The sequence below is a fragment of the Tenrec ecaudatus genome, chromosome 2 (assembly GCF_050624435.1).
Source record: "Tenrec ecaudatus isolate mTenEca1 chromosome 2, mTenEca1.hap1, whole genome shotgun sequence".
Classification (NCBI taxonomy): Eukaryota; Metazoa; Chordata; class Mammalia; order Afrosoricida; family Tenrecidae; genus Tenrec; species Tenrec ecaudatus.
In genome coordinates, this window is record NC_134531.1 from 8,519,444 (window position 1) to 8,537,690 (window position 18,247).

At 53.5% G+C, this 18,247-nt stretch overlaps 1 protein-coding gene across 1 annotated transcript in view; it reads left to right on the forward strand.

Annotated features, from left to right (window-relative positions):
• The first annotated feature begins 10,300 nt into the window (after positions 1-10,300).
• Positions 10,301-18,247, forward strand: part of LPCAT1 (lysophosphatidylcholine acyltransferase 1) — a 64,327-nt gene continuing 56,380 nt past the window's right edge. Inside the window, exon 1 of the mRNA XM_075540860.1 lies at positions 10,301-10,540. Coding sequence (XP_075396975.1) covers positions 10,406-10,540 — 135 coding nt within the window. The 5' untranslated portion in view covers positions 10,301-10,405. The remainder of the gene's footprint in view (positions 10,541-18,247) is intronic.

An 18,247-nucleotide genomic window follows, 5' to 3' on the forward strand; every position in this document is an offset into this window, starting at 1 on the left:
TCTTGGACTTCTTCCTTGAATCCCATTAGTCCATGATCTGATGCTAATTCCTGGAATGGCTGAATGCTAATTGGTGCATCCTCCATCTAGATAAAAGCCAAAAAACAAGCTCAGCACCATCAGTCGATGCCGACTCATAGCAGCCCCATAGGACAGGGTAGAACAGCCCCGGTAAGATTCTGACACTGCAAGGGGTGTGTGTGTGTGTGTGTAAATACACAGTCACAATTCTGTGACTATGTTCAGGCATTGATATAGCTCAGTAAAACTAATAATCCAGAAATGAACCCTTTACATGTATGGTCAATTGCATTCGACCAAGGTTAACAAGGTAATTCACTGGGGACATAATTATCCTTTCAACAAAAGGTGATGGGAAAGAGGGATATTAACGTGTAACAGTCAGAGCATCACCTCACACCAAATACAGAAAATAATTCAAAATGCATGATTAAAAAAGGGAACCCTTTTTTCTCTTCCTCTTCCCCTGCCCCCCAACAGTTATGTTGTTGGCAGATAATCCACAGATCATACAGTTCAATGGTTCAGTCCCATCAAGAAGAGCTGTAGAATCACCATCACAATCAGTTATAGAATATTTTCTTCTTTCTCGTACCCATCGTTCTCAGCTCCCCACTTCCCCCCCCCACCAGCCTCCCCTGCCATGCCCTTGAGGAATATAACTCTTTATGGGAGCAGAAAGCCCCATCTTTCTCCTGTAGAGCAGCTGGTGGTTTCGAATGGCTGACCTTGCAGTTAGGAGCCCAACACACAACCCTGACATCACCCAGCGTCTTACAGCCACAGGGAAGGTGTGACTTCTATCATAAACCAGGAGAGGATGACCTGTGAGAGGTGCCTGCAGGCTTGGCCATGGCCTGACCAGGCCTCCTCACAGTGGAGCCTCTCCTTGGGGAATGTGAACCTCCTCCGTGTGAAACAAGGTTTCCGTCTTTGCAATTTTTGCAACAAAATAAAATATCTTTCATCCTGAATTCTTTGTAAACGACAGCAGGGGTGGGTGGATGATATAATTAGCCACATTTGCATTTTAGAAAATTTGGCATTAAATGTGCTTTTACTACACAGAAGATACACATCTTGACAAGCCCGTCAGCCGCACGGGCTGAGGTCTGTGCAGGACACCAGGAAATGAGAGGTGACCTCATTAAAACACTGCTGTCAACCAAAGGAATCCGCTTCACACTCCTTACTTGGAAATGTGTGAAAATAATTTGACATAGTCAAAGCCAACTGAGAAAAAGTTACTGTGAACCGTCTCTTCTTCTATTTTTATTTTCCTATATTGAGAACCCACTACTCGTCTGTCCATTTGTCATATTGTGGCGGCTTGTGTGTTGCTGGGATGCTGGAAGCTATGTCACTGGTATTTCAAATCCCAGCTGGGTCGCCCAAAGTGACTGGTTTCAGCGGAGCTTCCAGACTAAGAACAGACAACAAAGAAGGAATCAGCTGCCCACTTCAGAGGAAGGAGCCACTGAAAACCTTAGGCATAGCTAAGCTTCCGATACGGAAGGGCCAATGAATGGGAGGAGATTGTCTGAGACAGTGATGGAGGATGGGCCCCTAGGGTCAGAGGGCACTGGGAATGTGACTGAGGGGGAGCAGCTCTCTGGGAGTGGAGCAGACCATGGTGGCCCGAGATGGGAGTGGAACTTTGAGATCTCCGTTTGTTAATAAGGCACGACTTGAGGTAAGAAAAAACAGCTGCAAAAATTTGCTCACGATGTTGGAATGTGGGAAGTATGCATGTAGAAAAACTATAAGTGGTCAAAAGTGAAATGGAATGCATGAAGATTGATAGCCTGGGCACTAGTGAGGTTAAATGGACTGGTATTGGCTATTTTGAATCAGAAAATTATATGATTTACTATGACACAATCAAGAGGAATGGTGTTTGCATTCATTGTTAAAAGCGGAAATTTCAAAATCAATCTTAAAGTATAATGCTGTCTGTGATAGGATTATTTTTAACTGCCTGCAAAGAAATTTGATCAATACAACTGTTATTCAAGTTTATGGGCCAACTACAAAAGCTAGTTGAAGAAATTGGAGAATTCTACCAACATCGTCAACCTGAAATTGAGCAAACATGCAATCAAGATGCATTGATAATTATTGGTGATTGGAACGCCAAAGTTGGAAACAAAGAGGAAGGGACAGTAGTTGGAAATATGGACTTGGTGATAGAAACGAAGCTGGAGATTGCATGACAGAATCTTGCAAGACCAACAACTTGCTCATTACGAATGCCCTTTTTAAAACAATACAAAAGCCAGTGACTATGCACATGGACATCCTCAGTTGGTGTACGTGGAAGTCAAGTGGACTACATCTGTGGAAAGACACGAGGGAGCAGCTCAATATTTGCAGCTAAAACCAGGCCAGGGTCTGACTGTGGAACAGACCATCAGTCATTCATGTGGAAGTTCAGGTTGAAGCTAAAGAAAAATAAAATAAGACCACAAGAACCAAAACACAACCTTGACTCTCTCCCACCTGAATGTTCAGATCTTCTCAAAAATATGCTTGCTGCATTGAACAGCAATGCCAGAAGACATGGTGAACTGTGGAAGGACATCAATTATGCCTTTTTGCTATACTCATCAGTCATGAAGAAAGCAATCAGTCATAAAAAAGACAGGAAAGAAATACGGATCAAAGTGGATGTTAGCACAGACTCTGGAACTTGCCCTTAATTATAGAGTAGCTAAGGCACGTGGAGGAAATGATGAAGTCGAAGAGCTGAACAGAAAATTTCAAAGGGCAGCTCAAGAAGACAAAGTCAAAAATTATAACGAAATGTGTGAAGACCCAGAGTGAGAAAATTAAAAAGGAAGAAGGCACTGAAGATATAGGAAACTGAAGGAACTCAAGAAAAATTCAAGCCTTGAGTTGCAATATTGAAAGATTCTATGGGCCAAATATTGGATGATGCAGAAAGCATCAAGAGAAGATGGAAAGAAAAACAGAGTCCCTGTACAAAGAGAGTCACATTGCGCCACTTCAGGAGGCAGCATATGAGCAAGAACCAATGGTGCTGAAGGAAGAAATTCACACTGCACAGAATGCATCAGCCAAAAACAAAGCTCCAGGAACTGATGGCATAGCAACTAAACTGTTTCAACAAGCCAATGAAGCATTAGAAGCACTTACTAGACTGTGCTAGGAAATTTGGAAGACAGTTACTTGGCCAATTGACTAGAAGTGATCCATCTTTGTGCCCATTCCAAATAAAGGTCACACAGCAGAATGCTCAAACTATATCACTGATATCACAAGCAAGTTAATTTTGCTTAAGATCATCCAACAAGGGATTGCAACAGTACATTGACAGGGAGCTGCCAGAGGGTCCTGCTGAATTCAGAAGAGGATGTGGAACACAGGATGTCATCTCTGATACCAGATGGATCTTGGCTGAAAGCAGAGAACACCAAAGCATGCTGACTTGTGTTTCATTGACTGCGCAAAGGCATTCGACTGTGTGGACCATAGCAAACTGTGGACGACCCGGAGGAGAATGGGGGTTCCAGAACACTTACGTGTGCTCATGAGGAACTTGTACATGGATCAAGTACAAGGGAATACTTCCTGGTTTAATCAGGAAAAATGCGCATCAGGATTGTATCCTCTCGGTACTCTTGTTCAATCTACTGCTGAGCAAACCATCAGAGAAGCTGGATGATATGAAGAAGAGTGCGGCATCGGGATTGGAGGAAGGCTTACTGACAACCTGCTGTATGCAGATGGCACAAGGTTTTGTTTGCTGAAAGTGAGGAGGACCTGGAGCACTTCGTGATGAAGACCAAGGTTTGCAACCTGCAGTATGGATTACAACGCAGTGTAAAGAAGACCCAAATCTTCACAACTGGACCAGTATTTAACATCATGATAAATAGAGAAAAGGTGGAAGTGGTCAAGGATTTTGTCTTGCTTGGATCCACAGTCAATGCTCATGGAAGCAGCAGTCAAGAGAGCAAACGATGCATTGCATTAGGTAATGTGCTGCACACGACCTCTTTAGAGGTTGAAAATCAAGGATGCTAGAGGACTAAGGTGTGCCTGACCCAAGCCGTGGGATTCTCCATTGCATCATATGCCTGTGAATATTAGACATTCGATAAGGAAGACGGAGGAAGAACAATGTATTTGAATTGTGGTGCTGGAAAAGAATATTGAAAGAACCATAAACGGTAAAAGGACAAACCGATCTGTCTTGGAAGAAGTAAATCCAGAGTGCTTCTTAGAGGCAAGGATGGAAAGACTTCATCTTACATATTTTGGACTTGTTGTCAGGAGAGACCAGTCCCTGGAGAAGGACAAGATGTTTGGTAAAGTGGAGGGTCAGTCACAAAGAGGAAGGCCCCCAACTAAATGAATTTACGCAGTGGCTGCATCCACGGGCTTGGGCATGGCAACAATTGGGAGGGAGCCCTGGGACTGTGCAGTGTCCTGTTTTGTGTGGGGTTGCTATGGGTCGGAGCCGACTCAATGAAAACTAACAACGACAACAACAACAGACTTGTCCAGGGTTTCATTTACTCGGCTCTCCAATCAACCTCCATGGAAGCAGCACTTAAAAGACTGAATGATGTCTTGCGTTAGGCAAACCTGTGGCAATAGATCTCTCTAAAGAGTTGACAAGCAAACGCATCATTTTGGGGGCAAAAGGTGTGCCTGGCCCGAGCCAAGGTGTGTTCAGTCACCTCGAGGCATGTGAAACTCAACTGTGAATAAGGAAACTTAGAGATGCAATGATACGGCTCTTGTACAGGACCAGCGAAGAAGACGGAAAGTGCCATGAACTGCAAGAACAAACAAACCTGTCTCGGAAGAATACAACCAGAATACACCTTAGAAGCAAGGATGGCGAGACGTTGTCTCATGAAATCTGGACATGTCATCAGGAGAAGCCAGTCTTAGGAGGACACCGTGCTTGGTACAGCAAAGGAGCACTGAAAAGACAAAGACCTTCAACTGCATGGATGGACACAGAGGCTGCAACCATGGGCCCAAACAACAATTGTGAGAATGGTGCAGGACCGGTGTTGCTTCAGTCTGTGGTACATGGGCCTGCTATGAATCAAAACTGACGTGACCCACCTAACAATGACAAAATGTGGAGTAAAACCTCCCTGTGGCTTTAAAATCAACCCTGGACGTGAAGACCAAAAATAAAACAAACAAACAAGTAGAGGAAAATATCCCTTCGCGTCTTATAAATAACTGCAAAACAAACAAACCCCAATAGCCAGTCCCACAGGAACAAAGCAGGCACCCTGTGTTCTAGATTCATGTGGAATACAGGAAACCCTTCTCCAAGGACCGACTCTCTCAAAACAGAAACCAGACAAGGAACCTCAAGGGAAACGGCACATTCATGCAAAACACTGCCAACTGCCCACGTGGGCTCTGGAGGCCTTCATTCCAGGAGGTTTCTGGGGAAGCCCCGGGCTCTGCCCTCACTCTGGGCAGTCCCCATGTAGCCTGGCCAGCTCGCTCAGCTGTGCCACCATCATGAACCTGGGCCTTGCTTCCGTAATTACTGGTGACATTTCCAAAACAAAGAACCAATTTTTCTCCGTGATGAGTCCAAGCGTTTCCCCTTCTGCGAGAAAATGGACTATCGCCTCTCATGTAAGGGATGCTGCTCTTCATCCAGCCTCGAGGACCCTCTGCCAAGGGAACCTCCGTGGGGATAACCAGAGTGAGCCAATGACCTGCCCCCAGCTCTTCTGAGCTGGAAGCACCCCCCTCACGGTGCCCCCACCTGACTGACTGACCTCCTCACACAAAGCGCATCTGAGCTTGTCTCCCACATCCCAACAGGTGAGCCTCCCCTGTTAACTATCCCTCCTTCTCTGCAGCTATTGACCCTAGCCAATCCCTACACACGCACGCACGCACGCACGTGCGCGCGCGCACACACGCACACACACACACACAGTTATGCATGCTTTAGGAGCGAGGTGGGTCCACCTCAATTTCTCCTATTGGACTGACTCTCCACCTTTGGCCTGACTCTTCTCAGAAACGATTGCCCTGGGTCTGAACATCAATCCCTCCTCTTGTCCCCTCTCTCCCTCCCTTCTTTTCTTAGGTGCGAGGAAGGTGGCATCTGGGCTCTGGGCCCCCACCTCTGTGCACTCTGAAGTCCATGGCAGCGTGGTCTCCACCACCACTGACTGGCCTTGGTGCCTGCCTGCCTCGTTCTCTCCCACAGGGCAATCCATGGTCGCAGCCTCAGCAGTGTTACCCCCATGAGGCAGGCTCCACGGCTGGGCCTCCAGCTGAAGCCCTGCTACCTGTGCCCAGACAAGCCCAGACCCTGTGCCCAGTCCACGGCCCTTCCTCCAATGCTCCCTGGCCCACCTGGGGCTTCCCGCCATGCACTAGGCTCCCCTGCCACAACAGGGCACCGTCTCCGGCTGTTCTCCCTCTCGTCCCCACACCAAATCCTCCCTCGACACCTACTGGCTCTGCTGAGTTGTTATGCTGTCTCAATTAACATTCACTATTTATCCTTCCGGTTTCTGTGATTCTCTACTTGATCTACTTGTGCGGTGGCTGCACAGAAACTCGCGCACAACTCTCATGATGAACAGGGAAGTTGACAAGCTGTAGTGCCAGCGAGAAATGCAGTTTGCCAGGACATGCTACAGTTTCAGGTCTGCATTGGGAGCTTCAATCCAAAGGTATTCAGCACAAGCTCTGTGGGTCAGCAACCCCAGCACCTTGAAGTAAGTGGCTGGTGGCACCCCACTCCAGTAAACTTCAGCCCAAAGGCACTGTGCCTCACTTCCATAGGCCAGCCAGTCCAACTTCCCCAATGCAGTGCTCAGAGGTACCCCACTCTGCAACCCAGCCTCCTGCACAAAAGCGCTTTATCGCTCTGTGCATGGGGAAGTGCATCACTCTGCTCCACGCTCTGGCTCCTGGTTCTGCTCCTCAGATGGTACAGCTGCCATCTGGATCCAGGAGCTCCAGTGCATAGGGATCTCAGGTCCAGAGGACAGGCTCAACTCTTGGCTCTTGCTGGTAATGAAATCCCTCCTCCTCCTTCTCAAAGGGTTCATTTTATACACAGCAGGGTGCTTGCACACAATCACTCACAGGTCAACCTCTATCTTCTTGACCTTCTTACCAGACCCGTGCAGGGGAAGGGCATCAAGATAGGCTTCTCACAGCTGGAACAGCCACATTCATTAATTCACTGCGCCTGCATTGGGTCACTCTCTCTCTCTCCCCTGGGTCAAGGTGTGAGTTCAGAACCTTATCCTTTTTCTCTGGGAGAGTTGGAGCTGCCTCTGAACTTCTGCCGCCCACTTGCCCTGTTAGCAGCCAGCAGCCAGACCAGCCAGAGGGTTTGAGCAGGACATGCAGAGGCTGTCCTCCAAGCTAGGTGTCCTGCCCCAGAGTCACCTCCTCACTGGGGGTGGGAGGCAACATTAAGGACAACCCAGTGCTGTCTGTGAGAGACCTGCAGTGACTCAGAGGGGAGGGCACGCCCCATGACCACATGAGCCTAAGAAGGGAGCCAGGAGCTGACGCTGCTCCCTGCCCAGCTCCAGCCACCCTGTGCCCACCCCAGGCTTCCCTGAGCCTAGCTGGGGGACTTCCCAGATGGGTGGAGGGCAACCCTCCCTATTCCTCGCCTCCCTGCCCACTCCCTCCTTCCTCTAAGGATCCACTTTGCCCAACTTCCCAGCCCTGCTGGAGGCCAATTTCTCAGGAAGCTCTTCAGGCTGGCTGGGCGGAGACTTCTGTTAGGAAAGTACTCAGCGGTGATACAAGAGGATTGCATTTGCCAGCCAACAAGAGAACCCAACTAGAGGGGCTGAGAATATGAATGCTTCTCTTGCCACATAACAGGAACTCTGGAGAGGGAGAAGGAGAGGCTGTGGCTGGTGGCAGTCCAATGGCATGCATCATTCACAGAGGCTGCATTCTTCCTGTTTGTCCACCCTCTGCCCTTGGGTGGCTGTCTTTCTTCTCCCTGCTTGCCAGCTCATGGTCACCGGACGTCCACTTGACTTCGAAGGGCCATGTACACATTCTGGCTAGGGAGGAGGAAGGAGAGGTGGGCAGAGGATCAGAGAGCATGCTGGCCAAGCATGTCCCCGTAGAGAAAGACTAATCAGGAGCCACTCCAACCTGCAACTGCCACCTGAGTCTCACTGGTGAGGCTGCCTCCCAGTGCCACCTGGGACTGGTCTCTGGGAAGTATCAAGGGAGAAGGCTGGGGGGCAGGGAAGACTCACCCAAGGGTTACTGTCAGCAACCTCCCAGGCACCAAAGCAGCTCCGTGGCACCTGGACTGGGTCTGCCTACCTTTTCTCTAGGCACCAGCCGTGGTGCCCATACACATGTACCTCCAGACGTCCGCACGTGCTGTGTGAGTCTGAAGAGGAATTTATGGACTCGTATCGGACTTAGAGGCTAATATCATACTTATGGACTTGATGGCTGGGATATTTTCTTAATCTATAATTACTCTTTGATATAAAGCTCTTTCTCTTTTTTTATTAAATCATTTTACTGGGAGTTCTAACAGAAAAAGAACAAAAAATCCAAAGCCACCTAAGTCCTTGTAGGTGGCCCACAGGTGTGCCATGCTCTGACCCATGGTGCCTCTGCCCTTGGGCCAGGCTTCCCACAGCTGCTCCTGGTCAGCAGAGGCAGCGGGGTGCTCCGCTGGTCATTTCACTATGTGGTACAGAACGCTCCTTGGTGGCCTGCCCAGACCTGGCTCGGTCCACACAGCACTGTGAGCCTTGTGTGCCCAACCTTCCCTTGCCTTCGCCTCTGCTTGGGGTCAAACCTGCACCCCTGGGAACCCCTGGTAAACCGAGATCCCTGCTCATGTTCTCACATAAAGCCTGGTCAAGGCAAGCCACTTGGACTTGCTTCTGGGAAGACCCTGACGCACACACCTGCACTTACTTTTCATCCTGCTCTGAGGGCTCCCACAAGCAAGACCCCCTCGGGTAGCTTTGCTCTCCGCCACAGCAAAATGTGATGTTGTGCATTTCATCAGGGGTGAAGATGGTGTCCCACACAGCTGAGAGGTTCCTGTGTCCAGGACTCATTGGACCCTCAGATGCCTGGGACATTGGAACTCCTGAGTCTGTCAGAGGTTAGCCAGAGGCATGGGCGGGATGTGTGTGTGTGTGTGTGTGTGTGTGTGTGATGGCCAGATGCCCCCTACCGGGAGGTTTCCCATTCCTCCAATGCTTGCACCACACTGCACTACAGAAGGCAGGCATTTTAGAGATGGGGAAACCGAGGTTCTGGTGGTGAGGCCCCCATCCTAGCTCACACAGGTGTGGTGGCCCCCTTGGAGCTCATCTCAGGGGTGTGGTCTTCACTGGACGATTCAGGATGGAGACCACAGCAAAGCTAGCCTTACCTCGTGTCCCCTCCCCACTTCCCTTCCCCATCAAGGCCTCCGCAGCCAGAACGCGCTGCTGATGTCCTAGTGGCCTCTGTCAAGACCGGAGTGGGCCTGGTGATATGCGAAGAGCCTGTAGTCTGCGTGGACCCCATAAAGGAGTGGAACCTGCGGTCTGAGTGGACCCTGCCTTCAGAATGTGCTCCAGGGTCTGAGGGGACACAGAAGCCTGAGTCTCCATGGCCAAAGTGGACTCTGGGTTAGCGGACACTGAGGTCTGAGTGACCCCTGGATTCTAAGCGGATTCCTTGGCCTGAGTGGACTTTGTCTTCAGCATGTGATACGCGGCCTGACTGAATGAACCCTGTTGAGCGGACTCCATGACCTCAGTGGTACTTGCTGTTTAACATGAGTGACCCCCGCGGTCTGAGTGGGCGCCAGGGGCCCAGGCGCAGGCTTGCCCTCAGGTGTCTTGGTGAGAACTGTCGCAGACAGGCGGCAGTGAAGTCCTACGGGCCGGCGCTGGGTGAGCCCCTTCCCCTCCAAGGCCGGGTTTCCAAAGCCAGCTCCAGAGCGCGGGGCGGCCGGGCAGGCGAGAGGCGGGGCGTTGGCTGAGTCCGCACCCTCCCGGCAGGGCCGTTGGGGCGGCTGTGGGCGCACGCCCACCTCTTGGACCCCAGGCGGCAGTCCACGCGCGCGCTCACCTCTCCCGGGCACCCACGATCTCCGGGGGCGCACGGGGACCAGAACGGGAGCGTTCAGCCGGGCCAGCGCAAGGCGGGGCTCGCCGGACGCCCCGCCCCGCCTCCGCCCCGCCCCCGCGGCGCCCCCCGCCCCGCCCACGTCACGCCGCCGCCCCTCGCGCGCCTGCGCGGCCCGCCGCCGGCCCCACTCCCGCCGCCGGCGCATCCTCTGCTTCGCCGCTGGCGCCCCTCGCGCTCGCCCGCCCTCCCGACTCCCCCTCGGTCCGCTCCGGTTCACTCGGCGGCGGCCATGCGGCTGCGGAGACGCGGCCCCGAGGCCGCTCCCGCCTCCGGCGCGGGGGCTGGGGATGCGCGACGGCTGTCGCCCCCGGTGCGGAACCCCTTCGTGCACGAGCTGCGGCTCAGCGCCCTGCAGAAGGCCCAGGTGGGTGCGCGGCGCGGCCGAGCCCGCAGTCCGGTGGGGTCCTCGCGGCGGGCGCGGCCCCGGACCCCCGCCTCCACCCCGCCCTGCGCGCGCATCCCGTACGCACCCGGGGCCCGCACCCTGAGCCCGTGCTTCCCGCCCCTTACCCTCCGCTGCGCGTGTCCCGGGCCCCGCTGCGCGCCTTCTGGACCCCACACCCCGAGCTCCCCGCTACTGGCATCCTCGGGCACCACCGTGCTCTTCCGGGCCCCGGCCCCCGCCCCGGAGCCCCGCCGCCCGCCCCCGGGGTCTGGCCTCTGCTCGGCAGGCCTCGAGCGCGCGCTCCGGGACCCAGCGGGCTTCCCCTCGGCCCGGGCGCGGGACCTCTGTGCTGTTCCGAGCCGCTACTGGAGACCGACAGACCAGCACGTCTGTGGGGCCCTTGGGTGGACCCGACGAGCCCTGGATGCCGATCAGGGCCTAGGTGTGGATCAGCGTTCCCTGGGGCTCTGCCTCTAGCTGGTTCCTTGCCTGCGCCGGCATCGAACGCAGGAGAGACCCGCGTGCGCTAGGCTTAGGTGCTGTGTTTGTGGGTGGCTCCGAGCGGAGGGCGCGCGCGCAGGAAGCAGTTTGGAGGGACAGGCGCCTGGGTTCCACGTGCGAGACGCCCCGCCTTTTACCAACGTGTGTTCACAAAGAGGTCTTTATCTGTCTCTGGACTCCGGAATCATGCTTGGGAGCAAGTTCCCCTCCCCCCAGCCCCTTAATCTGCCCAGTTCAGGGGGGTCGTATTTGTGCATCTCCAACTGTGAATACTTGTTTTGAAGAGATTTGAGTTTGGGGGATGTATAGTCATTCATCTAAAATAACAGGACCGTGGAAGGCTCTTGAAATTCTGTCCAACGCCGAGGGCTGCTGGAACGCCTGGTATCCCCGCCACGCCCCTTCTCGCGGTGGAGTGGTGGTGGTAGCGAGGGCAGCATCTCTGGGGAAGGAAACTGGTTGGGGGAATCCTCCCTGGGGAGTTAGGGACAAAAAGCCCGCTGGTCTCAGGCTGCCTCCCTTGGCTCTGTGGCACTGTCTTATGTGCCACCACCACCACCCCCTCCCAAGACCCTCCACCTCACTCCTCATTCACTCAGAGATGCTGCATGTCACCTGCCCAGGCAGGAGGCCTGCAACAGGAGAAAGTAGGGCAGTGCTCTGGTCCCCTCCTCTTCACTCCTCACTCCTCACCCCTTCTACCAAGCCTAGCCCCCAGCTTCTCCCCTTGGCCCAGGGGTCCTCCCAGGACCCGACCCTTTCTTGTGGCTTTGGAGCCCTTGCCCTGTCACTTGTCCCCTTGTCCCCATCTGTCCTTCTGCCCTCTGGAAGAAGTGCTGCAGGGACAGGGTAGAGTAAATGTGGCCCGCTGCTTGGACTCAGCTCAGGGTTATTGTGGGAGCAGCGTCAGAAACCCTCAGCCCCGGCCAGCTTCCGGTCCCCCCACAAGCTCAGTATTCGAGTTGTGCACAAGCTGTGAGAGAGAGTCCCTGAGCGGTGGGGGCGCAGTCTGGAAGTTAGAGGTTGGTGAAGCATCTCTTCTGTCTGTCCCTCGAGGAATCTTGTTTGGTTTCAGACCCCTAGATCCACTACTGCCCTGGTGGCACAGCAGGCTAGGCATTGGGTCACTAACCAAAAGATTGGCAGTTTGAACTTGCTCCGTGGGAGAAAGGCCAGGTAGTCAGCGTCCATAAAGATTTGTGGCTTTGGAAACCCAGTGAAGCAGCACCCCGCTGCCCTACAGGATCACTGTGGTCAGAACCCACAGGCTAGCTGAGGTTTGGGTCTGTTTCTCTGCCAGCCAGGAGTTCCTGGGTGAGTAGAGCAGCAATTAAGCTCTGGGCTACTAACTGCAGGCTAGAAGTTCAAGCCCACCGGGAACCTGCTGGGGCACAGCTCTCTGCACGTGGGGGTGCCCTGAGTCAGAATGCATATCAAGGCCATGGAGTTTGGCTCTCCCTCCTACAAAGGGGTGGGTGGGGTGATGAGAATTAATGGAACATCCCCCTAAACCAGTGGTTCTCAACCTTCCTAATGCCGTGACCCTTTAATGCAGTTCTTCATGTTGTTGCCCCTCGCCCCCCGCTAGACATAAAATTATTTTCATTGCTACTTCATAGCTGTCATTTTGCTACTGTTATGAATCGGGCAAAAGGGGTAGCGCTGCCCTAAACCTTTTGATGCCCTCTGGTCATTCAGGAAAAGAGCTGCAGGGTTGAGCTTCCTTGTATGTAGGATGTCGCAATATTGAGATGTGTAATCCTCCAAATATTTGTAACAGAGTCGTTGCTGCTCTGAAGGTCTCCATGTTCAGGTCCTGCAGAAACCTTGTGGTTTCCATCACATGGGGCTCTGGGTGTCCTCTGTTGGTGAATTGCTGTTTCCAGTGGTGAGTAGCCTGACCCCCACAGAAAGACATGAGCCCAGCACAAACACAGGGCTCTGGAGAGTGGTTCTGGGAGGGCTTCTCATTAGGGAGGGTGCACTATGTGTGGCTTATCACAGTCCCCCACCCATTTGCTACTTAGCAGCCACGGCATTAAAGAGCTTATGGTCGCTGGACGGGAAGCCAGAGGATGAGCTCTGCAAAGACCGCTGTGGGGGACAGGTCCTTGAAATTGTGGTCATACCACCAATTCCCCCACCCCAACTAAAGAAAAAAAGCCCCGTTGGCACCTCAAGTTAAGTGCTGGTCTGCTAACCAGGAAGGCTTGAACCTACCCGCGGTTCCTCGGGAGCAAGGTGAGGCCACCTGTTTGCATACGACTCTTAAGAAACAAACCCACTGCCTTCAAGTGGACCAGACTTACAGCGACCTGGGAAGGCAGGGTCAGGGTTGAACTTCCCCTGTGGGTTTCCGAGGCTGTAAATCTTAACGGGAGCAGATAGCCTCATTTTTCTCCTGAGGAATAGTTGGTGGGTTCGAGTCCCTGACCTGTGGCTGGCTAGCAGCTCCGTGGGTAGCCCACACTACAGAATTCTGCAGCCCTTGAAATGCCATCCAGAGCGGTTCTGCTGTCACCTCCAGGGTTGCAGTGAGTTGACACTGTCCTGACATCCACAGTGGCCTTCCATTTGGTTTGGGTTTACCTAGAGAAAGATGCACACAGAGAATAGTGTAACGTCTCTCTGGGCTTTGGAGTAAGAGGCCTGTCACACATGATTTTCCATCCTTTGGGGTTATCAGAACTTCAGGCTACAATGAGGACCCCTGGGGACAATGGATTACACATTGAACTGCTAACTTCAAGGTCAGCAGTTTGAAACCACCAGCCACTTCACAGGAGACCCAGTGGGGCTTTCTACTCCCATCAAGAGTTACAGTCTCAGAAATTCATGGGCAGTCGTACTCTGTCCTCTGGGGTCCCTGTTAGTCAAAATCAGTCTGCTGGCAGAGTCTTATTTTGTTTTATTTTACGGTTCAGGCTTGGAGTAGGGGATGGGTGTGTGTGTGTGTGTGTGTGTGTGTGTGTGTGCGTGTGTGTACACACACACTCTCCCTTCAGGTCTGCCTCCCTACTAGCTACCCACTTCCCATTTCTGAAAATCTGCTGGACAGCAGTGCTGCCTCCTGAGTAACCTGGGAGTGGGGCTCTGGGCAGCTCCTGAGTGCCCTTGGGTGTTTGGGCCCTTCCAGGGATCCCAGTGTAATCCCCAGGGAGGATTATGTAGCAGGGCGGAGTCTAGGACAGATTTTCCTCTGAGCCGAGCTCATATGCCACCCTCCCTGCAGGCGTGCTCTCTGGTGGTCCTGAGTGGGGTGTAATTCCACAAACGCAGATAGCCATTTCTTCCCCAATTCTAACCGCAAGGCCAGTAGTTGGAAACCACCAGAGAGTCTGAGAGTGGCTGCATTCCGTTGCTCCTGTTCATAATCATTCACTCACGCAAAAGCTCACTGCCATCCCGCAAATGTCCACGCACAGTGACCCCATCGTATGGGTGGAACCGCCCCTGTGAATTTCCAAGAATATAACTCCTAATGGGAGTAGAAACCCCACTGTTCTCCCAAGAAGGTATGGACTCGATGGCAAGGAGTTTGGTTTGGATTGGGTTGTTCTAGTGCCCCCAGGCTAGAGAGCACTGATGGTGTAGTGGTTACACGCTGGGCTTTGATCCGCAAGGTCTGCAGTTCAAAACCACCAGCAGCTTCTTGGGAGAAAGACTGGCTTTCTGCTCCTGTAAATAGTCCGTCATGAGAAACCCACAGGGGCCTGCTATGAGTCAGTGTCAATGTTGACTCCACAGCATTGAGTTTGAATTTTTGGAGCCCACCCCCACCCCTAGCCAGGTAGTATGGCTCATATTGGGTAACACTACTGTAAATCCTCATGGGAGCAGGCAGCCTCATTTTTCTATTGAGGAGCAGCTGCTGGGCTTCAACTGCCAACTTTGTGGTTAGCAGATCAATACTTATTCAACACTGGAACTGCTGCTCCATGGGCTGTCACCGCAGCTGTGCCCCCTGCCAGCATCTGCATGGTGGTAAACAGTGCACCTCCCTCAGGGCCTCTGTCGCTTCCTCCCCTGCACACACATAGATCCAGCGATGGTGGGGTCCTTCCTCCTTTCCAGCCCTGCCAGAACCTTGCCACCATTTCTGGATCCTGGTCCTACTCACCCTCCACCCCACCCCCACCCAGGGCTCTTCCTCATGTGCACTGACTGACACAGGCAGCCGGACCCTGGTTGGCTTTAAAGCACAGGGAAGAGGGGGAACTCCAGGTTGAAGAAATTTTGTCTTTGATTGGGCTTCTAACCACAAAGTGGATAGTTCAAACTCACCAGCTGTTCCTTGAGAGAAAGATGAGGCTGGTCACGTCTTTAATGATTGAAAACCTCGGAAACCCTCTACCCAAGGGGTGGGGAACTTTTTTTTTCTTTTTGCCAATGGCCTTTTGGATATAGCATCATTTGTGGGTCTTACTGGTCAAACATTTAACTAACTCCCCGCTAATGTGATGGTTATAGGAGCTTCCAGTGGTGTCGTGGTTTCCAGTTGGGCTGCTGACTGCAAGACCAGCAGTTCAAAACCACCACCCGCTCTGGGAGAGAGATGGGACTTTGCACTCCCATAAAGAGTTAAAGTCTCGGAAACCCACAGGGCGGTTCTACCTAGTTCTGTGGGATCGCTGTGAGTCAGCATTGACTTGAAGGCAGTAAGTTTGGTTTGGGAATGGGATGGCTGGAGGTATGCCCTTCAGTGAGGCGTGTGATGTTAGCTGGTGCTGCAGGTTCTGTAGGCTGGATACTCCCTACCCTTGCTCCACAGGGCCTCTGAGATTCAGAACCAGCTTCACGTGAAGGCGGTGGGCTCGGTGGGAGTGGGTGCTTCAGCAGGAGTGCGTAGTTTCCTACAGCCGAGCAAAGCAGGGCCAGTGCTAGAACGAGGCCTGTGATTGTCCCTACTGAAGACACGGACACCTTCGAACTAGGCTCTCACAGGCCCCGCCTGCACCTCTGCTCCTCCATCATGCTCCGCTCTTGGAAGGACTTGCTCTGCCCTTCCGTGAGTCAGGTTGCCCTCCACTCATGGAGACCACGCTGGCGTCGCTGCCCAACCTGGACCTCCAGCAGGGTCACCGGCCTGTTGGATTCTGTTGTGGGAACCACCATGTCGGCATCCCTCCCTCTCACTGGTCTCCTCCTCTGCCAACCACGATGGCCTTTTCTGTTGAGATGTCCAAAGGAAGCCATTGGATGGGATGGCTCAGCGCTCCCACACCTGAGGAGTGTCCTGGGCGTCTTTCCAATGCAGCGTGGCTGGGGGGTTCCTAGGGGTGCTGTTGGGTAGGTGTTAAACCGCTCACCACAGGACAGGGAGAGCCGTTCAAATGCACCAGCTCCAGCCCCTCCTAAGAAGAAAGATGAGGTTGTTTGTGCGTGTGAGGTGCCACAGCCTCGGAGACCCTCCAGACCAGTGGTTCTCAGCCTTCCTCATGCCACAACCCTGTCATCCAGTCCTCATGTTGTGCTGACCCCCAACCATAACATTATTTTCCTTGCTACTTCATCACTGTTGTTTTGCTGCTGTTATGAATGGGGCGACCCCTGTGAAAGGGTCATTGGACCCCTGAAGGGGTCGCGACCCACGGGGTGAGGCCCGCTGCTCCAGAGGGTCACTCTTTGTGAGTGAGTGTGAGTCTGCTTGGTGAGTTTGAGTTCTGTCTTTTCCTTTCTCCTCTTGCCATGTATTCGGTCGGTGGCAGAGTCTGGGCCTCATGGAGTTCTCGCTGGTCACCAGCCTTGATAAGAGGCCTGGACTTTTGCCACACCTGTCGCCGAGGCCCATGCTCTGCACACGCCCCGCTCCCCTCTCCCAGGGGGCCGTGAGCTGAGCACAGAGTGCCCTAGAGTGCCGCCCCCCCCCCCGCCCCGCCCCCGGCCACCATCGTGCTTCAGTTGCTGTGCTGCTTTGCAGAGTGGAGGGTGGTGGCCCGTGTTTCCCACCAGCCTCACTGCTTGTCTCTGTGTCACGTCTTGGTCATTCTCCCACTCAGAACTTTTAACCACTGCCATCGAGGAGCAGCTGTTGATTTGAACTACTGACCTTGTGCTCAGTAGCCCGGCAGTGTATAACCCACAACGCCACAGGGCCCATGCTTCGAAGACTACCCATACCAAGGAACCCCACTGCTGCCATGTCCGTTCCAGCTCCTCGGGACCCTATCTGGGGTTTCCAAGGCTGTCAGTCATGGTGGGCGCAGACAGCCTGAGCTCTCTCCTGGGGAGCGGTTGAACTACTAACTTTGCACATAGCAGCCTGACGTGTAACCCAGGATGACCCCCCAGGACCCACCCCAGCTGGACTACCCAGACCACGCACCCAAAAAAGACCCAGACGTTGCCTTGGAGTTGGTTCCTGCTCACAGCCCCTAAGAGGGTAGGCTCCTTTAGCCCTAAGGAGCAGCTGGTGGGTTTGAACCGCCGGCCTTGCTGTGAGCCCAATGGAAACTAACCTTTTCTGTGCACTGGGAAATGGAAACCTGGGTGTGGCTTGCCATGATGTCGAAGCCCCCAGCCTGCCCAAGGTCTGCTTGTCCAGTACGAAGGCCACCACTGTCCTGGTTCTGCCGGCCTTATCAGAACTCCTTCCTCTATCCTGTGGCACTTGGGACCTCACCGGCAAGGGTCTGCTTGCCCAGTGCCTGCCGGCAGAGCCTAGGAAGGGAGGCTGCGCCCCTCTTGCACCTCCCCCAGTCTATCAGTTACCATTCTGACTTTTGGCCAGTCCTCTTCTCAGTTCACTGTGGTCCACAGGGCAGGCAGGGACCGATTGTTCAGGCAGCTCACCAGGCCTTTCCTGCCAGGCACGCCTGGGTGCCTCCAGTGCCCGGCTTTCCCCGCCCCCACTGCACAGCTGTAATTTTTAGCAGTCACTTCCTCTTCAGGCCCCTTGGTTGAAACCGCAGGTCAAGTCTGACTACAAGGGTGCCTGCTGAGCTGGCCACCTGAGCACTGACCTGCCTTCCTTCCCCCCACACCCCCAGCCTCTGTTGGCACTGTGCCCACTGCCGCTGATGCCTCTGGGCCCCAGATCGCCAGTCTGGATTGCCCCCAGCCCCCTGGCCAGTGTCCCAGGTGACACAAAAGTTCACCTCGCTGAACTTTTGAACCATGCTCGAGCAGCTCAAACTCATTTCCACCCCTGGGTGACTTCCACTTTTCTGCAGGGAGCAGCGGCGG